We start from the raw sequence: 13,339 nt of genomic DNA, 5'->3' as shown, positions 1-13,339 counted from the left end.
AAGGAAAAAAGTTTCCACTGAGGGTGGTGGGACACTGTCCCAGGTTGCCCAGAGAGGCGGTGGATGCCCCATCCCTGGAAACATTCCAGGCCAGGTTGGCCGGGGCTCTGAGCAACCTGATCTGGTTGGAGATGTCCCTGCTCCTGGCAGGGGGGTTGGGCTGCGTGGCCTGGAAAGGTCCCGTAGTGGTTTAGCCCTGGTCAGCACACAGCTTCTCGCTCACCCTCCCCCTCCCCAGTGGGACAGGGGAGAGAAATTGGGAAGAAAGGAAAACTCCTGGGTTGAGATGAAGACAGTTTCCTGGAATAGCGAAGGAAAACTACCATAACAACAGGATATACGGATATTAATATACACCAAATGAGCACTGCACGTTTTCTCACCACCCCACGTCCCAGTGACCGGTGCAGCCCGTCCCCAGCAGCGATCACGGAAACAAAACCGAGCGGCAAGCAAGGGAGCGAAAGTGAACCAGCACGGCAGGGGGAACGATGCCGGCGAGCGAGCGAGACGTGGAAGAGGATAATGGGTGCCAAGGATGGGTAACCCCCGCTTCTATACTGCCTGTGATGTTGATGGCATGGAACTCTCTTTGGCCAGTTTGGGTCAATTATTCCGTCTTTCACTCAGCTTCCTGCATCAGCACATTAGTGAGCCTTTAACGAGACTTGGAAAGCCACTCCCAACAACTCAGAGGGTGTTTTCGTCAACGTTCTTCACACACAAAATCCCAAACACACCGGCTACGGAGAGGAAAATGACCTCCATCCCTGCCGAAACCGGGACAGGTCCCTTCCACCCGACCCGCTGCGCCGTTCCGTGGCCTCCTCGCCCTCGGCCGGGAGCCGCACGGTGACTGCTGCGGTCAGCCTGGCGCGCGCCGAGGCCTGCTCCCCAGGTGCCGCTCGCCCCAGCCCGTGCAGATCCCACCCCGGGCCGCGGAGATGTCAGCTCTGCCCCTGCGCGGTGACGCCGCACAGACCCAGGAGGAGGCTGGCTGGAGAGCCGAGCCGGGCCGGGCCGAGCCGGGCCGGGGCCTGCCGCAGCGCTCCCCCGCACAGCGCCGGCGGCAGGGAGCCGTGGGGGCGGGAGCGGGCAGGGGCTCCCGGCGGGGCCGCCCGAGCCTGGAGAGAAGAGCTCGGCTCCCGGGCAGCTGCGAGCTGCCGCTGAGGGATGCGGGGGAAGGAGAGGAGAACCCCTCCGCCGCGTCCCCGCAGCCCCGGAGCGCCGCCGTAGCAGCTCCCGGGCCGGGGGGGCCCGGCAAGGCCGGCGGTGGGCGGGCGGCCCCGGCGGCTGAGGGAAGGCCCCCGGCCCGGCCCGGCCCGGCCTCCCGCTGCCGCTTCGGGCCTCCCTTCCGCTTCCGGGCGAGGCGGCGGCCATGGCGGCGCTGGCGGCCAACCCCAACAACCCCGTGGTTTTCTTCGATGTCAGCATCGGCGGGCAGGTGGGCGAGGGCTGCCGCCGCCCCGGCCCCGCCACCGGGCGGGCTGGGGAGCGGCGCGGGGGGGGCCGGCGGGGGGGCAGCGGGAGTCGGGGGGGGGCCTGGCGGGGGAGCCCCGGGAGTGGGGGGGACCTGGCGGGGGGGCGGGAGCGGGGCTACAGCGGGAAGTGGGGGCGTAGGAGCGGCGGGGGGGGCGCGGGGGGGGCCTGAGGGGTTCATTGCGGGGTGGGACGGGAAGCGCTGGCCGGGGCGCAGCGGGGGGCTGCGGGGTCCCAGGGCCGCGCTGGCAGCAGTGCTGCGGGGGGGGGGGGTGGCAGGGAGCGGGGCTGTGGGGGGGGGGGTGGCAGGGAGCGGGGCTGCGGGGGGGTGTCGGGGAGCGGGGCTGGGGGGGGTGGCAGGGCCGGGGCTGCAGCAGGAGGCCGAGGTGGTGGGCGTTCGGCGGGGGTGGAGGTGGGGAGGCCGCTGCGTGCGAGAGGGGCCCGGAAGGCTGACGTGTCTCCCGCAGGAGGTCGGCCGCATGAAGATCGAGTTGTTTGCCGATGTTGTACCCAAAACGGCGGAGAACTTCAGGTAGGGAGCAGGCGGCGTTCCTGCGGCTCAGCCTGGGCCCGGGCTGCGAGGGCGTTTCGGTGCAGGGGTGTCGCAGGTGGCAGAGCGACTGCCTGCCCCAGAACTGCTTTGCTCCCCTCTCTGTTCCCGGAGAGACAGAATCACAGAATCACAGAAGGGTTTGGGTGGGAAGGGACCTTTAGAGCCCATCCAGCCCAACCCCCCTGCATCTCCAACCAGATCAGGTCGCTCAGAGCCTCATCCAGCCTGGCCTTGAACGTTTCCAGGGATGGGGCTTCCACCACCTCTCTGGGCAACCTGGGACAGTGTTCTACAACTCGCATTGTAAAAAATTTTTTCCTAATATCCAATCTAAATCCACCTCCCTCTATTTTAAAACCATTTCCCCTCGTCCTATCACAACAGGCCCTACTGAACAGCCTCTCCCCATCTTTCCTGTAGCCCCCCTGAGGTACTGGAAGACCGCTATCAGGTCTCCCTGGAGCCTCCTCTTCTCCAGGCTGAACAGCCCCAACCCTCTCAGCCTGGCCTCATAGGAGAGGTGCTCCAGCCCTCTTATAATTGTCGTGGCCTCCTCTGGACCCTCTCCAACTGGTCCATGTCCTTCTTGTGTTGGGGGCTCCAGAACTGGACACAGTACTCCAGGTGGGGTGACCTTGGTGGATGTGACCGTGCAGCATCCCGATCCCCCAGGGGAGCCCCGCTGGAAAGCGAAGGACTGTGCTCCCTCTCCGCAGGGTCTGACGCGCTCGGCGCCTTTCTGAAAGGCTGTACCGTGGTGTGGTGTTAGGGTTCTCCGGCACTGGCTGAGGGATGCACCACGTGGACGTCCCGCTTCCGCCGGAGAAATGAACGCAGCCTGCGCTCTGTGAAGCACAGTGCCTGCTCCAGTCAGTCTCTTACAGCCTCGGTGTTCGATACCTGACCTCAGCTGCAGACAGCGCAGAAGCCTGGCTGGAAATGGAAGCGGGGAGGCGCTGGTTCCCGTTTCGCTGGGGATACCCGCGAGGCAGCGGCACAGCAGTCAGCGCGCGTTTGCTAAACGCAGCCCTCCGCGTCCTGGGAGTTCAGTGGTGGCTCACGCTCTGCTCTTTTCTTTTGCAGGCAGTTTTGTACGGGTGAATTCAGGTGAGTGGTCAGAGTGTCCTTGTAAGTAGCCTGCCGAGAGGAGCAGGGCTGGGCGAGTGGGAAGAAGGCTCACTTGAAAGTTTTTCTGACTGTACCAGTACAAAACCAGAGGTGTTGAAGTCTGCTCCAAGGAAATGGTAACAGGCTCGGTGACGCATGGATTCCCTTTTGGGCAGGACTTTGTGCTCAGGGTGCTCTAAAAAGCCCTGTGTGCCAATCCCAGCTGCTCAAGCTGCAGGTTGGAGTGGGATCTCGTTAGGATGATGGGATAGATTGCAGGGAAGCGTGAGATTTAATGTGCAGAGGCCACTCAGGGCTTCCCCTGGCCTCTGACAGCACCAGCTGAGAGGCAGGCTGCGGCGCTTGGTTGTGTATGGAGGCAGCTGCTGAGGGACAGGGGGCTCTGAACTCCTGGGAGGGCTTTGTGTTGGGATGTGCAGTGAGCTGCACTGAGGGTGTCCTTTGTGTTTCCTTACAGGAAAGATGGTGTCCCCATAGGTTATAAAGGAAGCACTTTCCACAGGTAATTATCCTGCCTTTGTTTCAGCACTTAAATAGTCCGAGCGAGATACAATCATAGAATCACAGAATGGTTCGGGTTGGGAGGGACCTTCAAAGCCTATCCAGTCCAACCCCCCTGCAAGGAGCAGGGACATCTCCAACCAGATCAGGTTGCTCAGAGCCCCGGCCAACCTGGCCTGGAACGTTTCCAGGGATGGGGCCCCTCCACCACCTCTCTGGGCAACCTGGGACAGTGTTCCACCATCCTCAGTGTAGGAAAAATTTTCCTAATGTCTAACCTGAATCTCCCTCCCTCTATTTTAAAACCATTTCCCCTCGTCCTACTGACCAGCCTCTCCCCACCTTTCCTGCAGCCCCCTTTGGGCACTGGGAGCCGCTCTCAGGTCTCCCCGGAGCCTCCTCTTCTCCAGGCTGAAGAGCCCCAGCTCTCTCAGCCTGTCCTCATAGGAGAGGTGCTCCAGCCCTCTGATCATCTTTGTGGCCTCCTCTGGACCCTCTCCAACTGGTCCATGTCCTTCTGACGTTGGGGGCTCAGCACTGGACACAGTAATGGTCCAGTGGTCTGTGGTCCAGAGTAATGGTCCAGAGATGTGGTCTTGGGAGCTGCCTCAAGGGGATAACGGTCTGGGGGGCGTTTGTAGGTCCCGGCGAATACTGTCCTTCTGTAGCTTTGGGGGACCGGGCTGCCGTCAGATCTGTGCGCTAGGGTCACTGGGAGGGATCCCCCGCTCCTGGTGTGCCGCATCGGAGGTCATTTCATGGCATCTGGCACCTCATGGCTGTCCCTGGCCGTACAGCAGTGGGTCCCAGCTTACCTGAGACAGCCAGTAGTTAACATTCGTTGTAGATGTTGGACTGTAGCATTCACAGACCCTGGTGACTTCTGCTGTGCGGTGAGGCAGAACTGCTTTTTACCACATATTAAGCTTCTTGAGACATTTTCCTACTGAGAACAAAGTGTTGTTTTACTTCTTTAGGGTAATAAAGGATTTCATGATCCAAGGAGGAGACTTTGTAAACGTACGTACTTGTATATTCCTTCTGTCCTTTACCGCGTGCTGTCATACCCAGCTGTTTCCAGGAGTCCATCCTGATTTGTGGGATCTCTTGGCTCTCTTTTGAGAGTTCCTCGTGGCATTGCTGCCATCTTACTGCAAGAGACTGTAATGTGCTTGAAAACAAATCTGGAGTCTTGGGCGAACGCACCTTCTCCTTCCCAAAACGCTGCTTCTCTAACGAAAGCATGACAGTACAGCTAGAGGCTTTTCAAACTTGCAAAGATTTATTTTTTTTTTATTTTACCTTGTTGTCCTTCCCCCTTCTCCTGTGCCCCCAGACAGGAAACCCTGCAAGTTTCTGTCAGCTTTGTGGAGAGAGACCCGCAGTACAGAGCCAAGCATCTAGTGCAAGAGAGAGTTTAAATCAAAACTTTTTGTTAGGGAATTGTCTCGAAGTAGAAAAGGCTTTGTGCCCACGGTAGCGGTCATGCTCTGGCCTGGGGATAAGCAGACCATCTGAGGAAGGCTGGAGGACCCAGTAATATTGTTCAATGTCTGCAAGTGTTTCAAAATATGAAGGGGGGGGTGATAAAGTCTTCGTAATACAAAATGTATAAAACGTGGCTGTATAAAGTCGCTGAGAGAACTGACCACGCAGCGAGTGGCTCAGACACGCCGGGCTTGTAGGCAGTCTAATCGTGCTGCAGCTCAGGTCCCCCAGCGGGCTTTGTGACTTGCACTGACGCTCAACAAGCATTACAGATTGCGCCGGTATTTGCAATTTATAAATGACACCTGGGGAGCAGGAACAGTCCCACCGACCACTACGGTATGTTCCTGCCTCAGGGCTGACAGTTTGAGTAAACCACAGAGAACAGGAGGAAAAGAGCTCCAGAGCAAAGCTGTGGAGCTGCAGATGTTATATTACTGGTGTCTTATTTTCCTGTTAAGTTTGGCCTAATAAGGAACGTATCCGTTAAGTAGAAAGGCAATGAAGGAAGAAAGGAAGACAGCAAAAATGAGAAACTCTGGATTTTAGAAACTGTGCTTGCTGAACACAGAGATCACTGCCCTGTTTCCAGCAGAGTCACAGAAAATAAGGTGAAATAAATAAGCACACCATCAGCCGACTTACTCCACACAACCGCTTCTGCTTTCCTTGTCACGGCAGCCCACGCGCCTACTCCCCCTCCCTTCTCCCTGCCACGTCCGGGCGCGTCCATCCCAAGCCGTGTATGGCCTCCGTCTCACTCAGGGAGGCTTGCACTTCATCCCTCCCGCCTGCGTGGGTTTCTGCCAACAGTGTGCTGCGGAGTGAGAAACCAGTCGCTTTTCCTCTTGGGGAATGAATGTGTTCGCTGCTGGTCTACATGAACGGCAATGCAGCATCCGTTCGGGGCGGAGTTTAACCCTGCCCTTTTGCTTGGGGATGTTAAATGTAATTTTTAAATGGAACTGTTGTGTAGCAGTGGCTAGAGAACAAATGCTGTGGCTGACTGAGCACCTCTCTTGCGCAGGGAGACGGCACCGGAGTAGCCAGTATATATCGGGGTCCTTTTGCAGATGAAAACTTCAAGCTGAAACACTCTGCTCCCGGGCTGCTCTCTATGGTGAGTATCGAATAATGACACTGTAAGACGAAAAAGCTTTTGGTACTTCCTCTGTGCCCTTTTCCTGTGTATAAATCATTTGCCAGACAAAAGAAATCTCCACCATAGGAGACAAGGTCTGACACACCTGCCTTGTAACCTCTGGTCAGACGGCTGCTCGTGGGTTAACGTGTGAGCGGCACAGGAGCGCTGGTCCTGCAGCATCCTTTCTTTTTGACCTGCTGGAGTGCTGGGCAGGCTTCCTTTGGTCAGCGTTCGGAACAGCTTGGTTCTTCCAGTTTTTGTACAGTAGCACGTGGTGGTGTTTTTTCTTCCCTGATACTGTTACCAAATGCTGACCTCAGCAAGGGTGCAACAAAGAGATTTGGGCGTTTCAAAGCCGTGGCAGCGTTACTGTGGGATCTTTTATAACATATGCTCCCTGTTCAACATTGTAGAAAAACTGCAGCCATTGCACGTTGTCTGGTAAGAGCAGGACACGGACTTTTGCAATAGAAAGCAAGTGGAGCCAGCGCTTCAGTGTTCCTATCCAGAGCTGCTGCCTCCCCTGCACTTCCAGTTGCCCTGCCCTTAACACCACTTGCTTTGGGCCTTCACCATTTGCGTTAGTTATCCGTCCAGTTCAAAACACGGCCCGGAAAGAGGTGTCGTGACACAACCCAGCAAACAGTGTCCCGTAGTGTGGGAGAAGGGATCCCCGCCTTATGGGGCCTGGTATTGCCAGCTTTGTGTTGAAGCGGCGTCTCTGGAGTCATTCTGCTGGGCCAAACCTTGGTCCGTCCCAGCCAGACCCTTCCAGAGCTGGCTAGCAATAAATAAAAATCCAGTGTGACCGTGTCCTGGCAGTCCTGCAGCTGCAGGACTACTGCAGTTCCCTTGTCAGCACAGAAACGTGCTTTAGTATCTCCTGGTTGTCAAAAGAGCTTTGAAAAATTGAAATGGACTTAAGCATTGCAGGGATGTTTTCTTAGCAGAAATCAGCTGCTTTTTTTTCTGCCCTGGTTCCTGCCTTTCAGTTTTCCCCAGATCAATACTGCAGCAGGAAGTAGTCATCACCAAAAACAGGAGCCTTTTTTTTTCAGGAGCGTGCTCTGGAGGCCAGATTTCAGCACAGTCTGGTGCTGAACGTGCCTTCGTAGATGTATAATAAAAAGTTGGTGACGTGGCTGTTGCGCGCGCTGGCCCGACCAGACTTGATGGCGTGCCACGTCCAGCACAGGGTGCTCTCCTGCAGATGTGTATCTCGCTTCCTTTGGTTTGTGTGGCAGTAAGCTAAAAAGAAGCCAGGCCGGGTCTAGAGCAGCAGCTCTTTCCTACGTGAGATGCATCTGCCTTCAGTTTTGGGGAGGCCTCATTTGTCCACTTTCCACTTTTTGCCATTCTCAACCCCCAGGCAAACAGCGGTCCGAGTACCAACGGCTGTCAGTTTTTCATTACATGCTCCAAATGTGACTGGTTGGACGGAAAACACGTTGTGTTCGGTGAGTACCGGCAGCGGCGGCCTGGCGTACCAGCTCACGGACGCTCCCCGTGGCGCAGCTGCTAAAATCAACAGCCCTGGGCTGCTTGCATTTCCCCCCTTGCTTGTGCCAGCAGAGGTATCTGTGCCGCCTGATACTGAGGTGGATCCGTGTTGAAATGCAACATTTTTCTCCGAGGTTAGCTTTAATCCAGATCAGTTCCTCGACTGGTGTATCGTGGTACTCCAGAAATCCTTGTGCCGGTGCGGAAAGGACAGACAGACGAGTGAAGGGAGGCCTGTCTTCTCCACTGTCAGAGAGGACTCGGCTTTCAGCAGAGTTTTTAGATAGCAATTCTATCTAACCACATCTGGTGACTTTTCACGTAGAGCCACTTGAGCCGTAGGGATTTCAAGGCCAGCCTTTAAGCAGATGTCTTGGTTACTACTTTCTCCAATTCTTCAGTAACACTGATTTCTTTCATTGCTGTGTTTGCAGATGTTGTGTTGACAGAGAGGCAGTTCATGCCGTGTTTTAGCACAGCTGGAATCTCAAAACCCGGATTTCTACACATGCCACCTCTGCAATGGGAAAATGCACTTAGTCTGTTCTGAACGGGGAAAATGTTTTTAGAGGGTTTCCTTTGTCAGTGCAGAGATCGGTCACAAACCCTGAAGTGCCCAGTAGCTATCCACTGCACAAGACTTCCCAGGAGGAACAAAAATGTGTGTGCCTGTGATGAGTCGGGGGGAGCAAAGGTGAAAACCAGCCATATTGAAGTGGGTGCATTTTCTCTTTCTAGGTAAAATTGTCGATGGGCTGTTGGTCATGAGAAAAATTGAAGTAAGTTGAATTTGCCTATTTTTCTGTGAACGTCCACGTTGGAAAGTCACGTAGAGGATTAACAAGGGTTGTCTGTTCTCTCCCGCTGTCTGTTTACGCGATACCAGGGAAAACCAGTGTTGATAACTGGGATTATCTGTTGTCACCATTATAAAATAGCAGGAAATCTGTTGAGGCAAAGGCTGTCATACAGATTGACTTTAGAAATGCTGTGCTCTCGTGGTTGCTGGTTAGCCTTTGAGCGGGGATTGTGTTCTTGTGGCTTTATTTGCACTGCTTTGCATTTGTTCAGGAAGCTGAATTGAAAAGCTGTTCCATCAGCAACTCAGACAAGAGTTTAAAGCAGATCACTTCTGTGCCATTGCCTGGGATTGTTCAGTGGCTGCTAAATCATCAGTTCTGCTGATCCGTGATCAGCGTGCTTAACAAGAAAAATTAAACTGATATTCTGATGGGCTTCAGGAGCTGCTCAGGGGTGGTGGTGGTTGCTATCAACGTTGTGACTGGGTGTCATGGCAGGGCGATGAGGGGATTTAACACCTAGAAGCGAGTTCTTCAAGACACTAACTTCGTGGCACACGCATGGGATAATGTGCACAAGGGTCTCTGAATCTAAAAAATGGAGCAAACACAAAGCTGACAACTGTTAGGTGCTGAGAAAAGGTCACATGCAGGGAAATGGACAGCATGATATAATCCACGTGTTGCCAGCCCTGATGGAAAGGTTGTGGAGTGCCTGCGTTGTGCGTCACTGCAGCGAGGGGCAAATTAAAGGAAATAAGAGAGTCGTCAAAGAGCAGCCGAGTCCAGCAGAACGAGCAGTTCAGAATGAGGGTCGCTTTCTGACTCTCTTATTGGGATTCCCCTTCTGTACAAATAGCAGTTTGCTTTGCGTGTTGCAGCTGTAATTAGTAACTGTAAAGGTCGAAGCCAGAGCAGCCTCAAGCGAAATGATGGCTGCTGTATCTCATGAGGAGCTCTCCGGTTTTCGCTCTGTTCCTTCCCTCCTGTTGAAAGCATCGGGATCTGGTCTGTATCCCAAACCTCTGCACGCAGAGCGAGTTCACTGCCAAAACGCGTGACGGTGCTTATGTTACTCAGAGCCGTGTCCAGATTTCCCTGCTCCTGATATTGCACAGACACCTCTTAACCAGTCTTCGAGCACCTGTCACTCACTGGATTTATGAGGTTTAACATTATACATTTGTTTGTCCCCAGAACGTGCCTACGGGTCCAAATAACAAACCCAAGCTGCCAGTTGTGATCTCTCAGTGCGGGGAAATGTAAAGCAATGAAACAGAAACGTGGTAAGTCTCCGTCTTCGCAGGCACCCAGTGCAATTAAACTGCGTGCTGCTCTGCTCATTACTTTTCTCTGGACTTACTTTCATATTCATTTGAGCCTGCAGAGAGCTGACTCATCTCAGTGAAACACCAGAAAATGCCTCTCTGGCAGCGTTAAATTTTTGCCAGCTCTACTCCCTGAACGGGCGTTCCTCTGAGCTGCACAGACGCCAAAGGCAGGGCTAGAGGGATAAGATTTTGCAGCTGAAATCAAGGGGAAGACAGGGTTGTGGGAGCTCCGCCTTGGATGGAGTTAGGCTGCCTTGAAGCCTCAGCTTTGGAAACCAGTGGATGAAAGGGAACTGCAATGGGAATCCAGCTGGTATTACCCAGGCTGTGGGGTGTGGGAGGAGGCTTCACTTTCACCTGCAGGTTGGTGAACGCTCTGACTGCTACAGAGAGCAGAGCATCCATGTGTGGGGCAGGCAGGGATCAAGAACAGGAGAGGAGACAGAGAGGACTTGAGCCTCCTTGCTCAGTACGGCCGTGGTACTGCCGCCACTGGAGGGCCAAGGAATCATTGTGTTGCGTAGTCTTATCTTGACTCAGAAAAATACCACTGCCCTCCTCTGAATGGAGGTGTTTCCAGCGTTTACTGTTATTCAGGCTTCATTTTGGTTAAACCAGTAGGCTCAAGACAGAACGCAGGCTAACGTACAATATTCTGTTTCCATTCGTCCGCCCGCTTCACCATAAAAAACACAAGCATTTAAACAAATCTGTCTAGATTTCAATGTGTCAGGCTGCAGCTGACAAAAATCTGCTGTATTAGCCTTTTGGTTGCTGAGTTTTCAAATTTCAGCAGGCAGGCACTGACAGAAGCAAGTCCCCACAATTTTTTGACCTTCCATTAAATGATTTCCAAAGACATCTGGAATTGCCCACAAAGATGCGTCCCCGCTTCCATAATAAAGTCTTTCAGATCTGCAAGTGCTTCAGACTCTTGAGAGCTCCTCCAATGCGACGAAGCGACAAGAGGGAAGGCAATCGTTCTTTCATTTCCCTGGTACTTCTGGTGGCATTTCCAGGCTTCTGAAGATAGGGGCGACCTTGTTAAGAGGCGTTCTTGAAGACAGGCGGACCCGTGCTGATGGGTCGGGTCCCCTTTAGGGTTGTCCTCAAGCCCAGGCTTGTTGATCACTTCCACTTGGAGTGCGTGATCTCTGGCCAGCATCCAACTTGAGACGGGAAGCTTGTCATTTTGAGGTACGAGGCTGGTGCCACCTTGCTTGCTTCCCAGCCAAGTCTTAGGAACTGCCTTTCTGTCTCTCAGCTGCCTGTAGACAAGAACAGCATTCGTCTTGCCCGACTTCAGACAGCTAAATCCGTTACTTTTCAAGCTGCTTTAAAAATCAGGAGAAACGGGCGCTGTTGGTTTTAAATTCAGAGGTAGTTGCCTGGCGTGGAGACCCGGGAGAGCTTCCGAGTTCTCTAGCTCAGGGCTGACGTGAGCTGGCGCATGCGACAAGTAGCACTCACTTGAGAATTGCAGTAGCGGCACCCAGTGTCACTGCACAGCCTTGCTGTTGTAGGATGAGTTGGGAATGGCTCTCCGGCATTTCGGATCTGTTTCTTCTTCATTTCAGCGTTCCTTCACCGATGGTTAGGCCTGCGCTGGCTCCATGCAGTTCCAACTCCAGCCAGTCCGCCCTGCTGCCCCAGTCCTCTCCGCAGGCCAGATCCACGCTCTTAACGTTCTCCTGAAATTATTTAACAATTGGCCTCCATATTTTTTTTAATGTTTCGAAATGTAAATAAAGACTTTTGTTACATATGTGTGCAGTGCACATCAGCAAGATGCTTGGGAACAGATTCTTCTTCAGGTGAGAGGGGCTATAGCATCTTCAGCAACGTGCGTCGTCCCTCGCGGGTGCAGCGGGGAACACCTGCTGTGCGTGGCACTGAGGGACATCGCTGCTGGGCGTTTGCAAAATGGGAAAGAAGGGGCGAAACGAGCGTGGCAGTGCCGCGCTCTGCCAGCTTCTTTACTCAGCAGGTAAATAAAGCTGCCTGGCAGAGAGGTTCTTGGCAACTTGGGAATCTCCAGAACCTTTCTACGTGCAGCTTTACTGAAGCACGAGAAATGGGTGTGGCACAGACTTCCATCGCCGTGAGTTTGCTGGGCTCTGAGCTGAGCTGTGTTGGAAACGAGCATTTGTAAAACCTCCCGTGGCACGTCACGGCACTAGGCCGTGGCGCTGCTGCATGCAAGGAGTGTCACAGGAATTTACCTGGGTGCTGCAGGGGTGTTAGAGCAGGGCTTTGGGCTGGGAAGCAGAGAGTGATTATGCTGCAAAAGTAGAAATTGGGGTTCCTTATCCTGCGTGGTTACAAAGGGCACAGGTGAGGCTGCAGGTTGGTGGAGAAAGTGACTCTGTTCTCCCAGAATGGGGTTGCAAGCTCACCTGCCTGCTGGGAGGCGGCTGAGCACCTCGTGGGGGCTGGGCTACAGTGTGAGTTTTCTCATCCAGCAGATGAAACGTAAAGGAGTTGGGAGAAAGTCTGTCCTGTCACGTGCAGGGGCTTCATCCCATCCGGATGCGTCCTGTCGCTCCCTGGGCAGCAGGAGTGGATTGTGTGGGGCTGACTTGGGGAGGTGCAGTCCATGCGCTTCGCCTGTGCGTTATCCTGCGCTAGACAGCAAGCGCTGACGTACAGCAGGACAGATCCTGCCGGCGTGCTTTGGTGTGCTCTTTTATGGCGTGGCTGTTCAAAGTCCTTGAACAGTCTCCTGGCTGGCAGAATTTCCAGGTCTCCATTCCTGGGATTGCACAGCTGCTGAGGACACGTGTGCTCACTTCTCTCCAGCCCGAAGCATCTCGCTGCCTTGTATCTACAAAATGGCAGGTGATGAGAGAAACACAAAGCACGCTGTCCCTTTCCCCTCCAGCTCCAGAAAGACTTTGCAGAGGGCTCTTTCGCATGACAGGAGGCTCGAAGATTCCCAGTAGGGAGGAGAAAACTGGACCGGGATGACAGTTGTGAGATAGAGGTGACAAAAAGAGAGAAACTTGGCTGCTGGTCCTCCTCAGGAAAGGTGTCCGGATGCCCCTTCCCTGTGGGGCTTAGGCAGGAGCTCGGCTTGAGGGAGCTCTGCCTGCCAGCTGCAGTGCTGAGGTTTGCAGTGCTAGCTGCGGGGACCCAAATTCAGCGTACTTTTTCACCAGGGAAGCCAGCTTGTTTCTGGCTCTGCTCAGCAGCGCTATCTCAGCCTGATGCGTCTGTGCCACTGCGATCAGCTAGTCTCACCTGCCGTACAGCAGGGGCCACAGAGCTTCCCTAAAGCAATTAACAGCAGCAAATCCATTATAACCTCTTTGAACATAGTTCCAGTAGCTGATTGTATCCCGTTCTGTTTCTCTTTGATGCCGAATGTGCAGAGTTTCAGCTTCCCGGCTTATGTATCTTGCTGTTCTTTATCTGC

The 13,339-nt window shown here is 54.2% G+C and overlaps 1 protein-coding gene across 1 annotated transcript; it reads left to right on the top strand.

Moving 5' to 3' along the window:
• Positions 1 to 1,288: 1,288 nt before the first annotated feature.
• On the top strand, positions 1,289 to 11,707 carry PPIH (peptidylprolyl isomerase H). Its single transcript, XM_086764365.1, has 10 exons — positions 1,289 to 1,444; positions 1,947 to 2,011; positions 3,116 to 3,139; positions 3,618 to 3,662; positions 4,639 to 4,681; positions 6,177 to 6,269; positions 7,663 to 7,750; positions 8,532 to 8,572; positions 9,791 to 9,879; positions 11,502 to 11,707. Exons 1-9 carry the CDS (start codon positions 1,379 to 1,381, stop codon positions 9,857 to 9,859), a joined length of 534 nt encoding a protein of 177 aa, XP_086620491.1. The 5' UTR covers positions 1,289 to 1,378; the 3' UTR covers positions 9,860 to 9,879; positions 11,502 to 11,707.
• Positions 11,708 to 13,339: the final 1,632 nt, after the last annotated feature.

The sequence above is a fragment of the Chlamydotis macqueenii genome, chromosome 21, assembly GCF_036417535.1.
Source record: "Chlamydotis macqueenii isolate bChlMac1 chromosome 21, bChlMac1.mat, whole genome shotgun sequence".
In the NCBI taxonomy this organism is placed as follows: Eukaryota; Metazoa; Chordata; class Aves; order Otidiformes; family Otididae; genus Chlamydotis; species Chlamydotis macqueenii.
The sequence above is the reverse complement of the archived record's forward strand: the minus strand, read 5'-3'. Positions and strand labels throughout refer to the sequence as shown.

Bases quoted from the DNA above. Each gene is read 5' to 3' on its own strand.
- PPIH (XM_086764365.1), top strand. From the start codon at position 1,379: ATGGCGGCGCTGGCGGCCAACCCCAACAACCCCGTGGTTTTCTTCGAT. The intron at 1,445-1,946 runs GTGGGCGAGGGC...TGTCTCCCGCAG, and splicing joins ATGTCAGCATCGGCGGGCAG to GAGGTCGGCCGCATGAAGAT. The intron at 4,682-6,176 runs GTACGTACTTGT...TCTCTTGCGCAG, and splicing joins AAGGAGGAGACTTTGTAAAC to GGAGACGGCACCGGAGTAGC.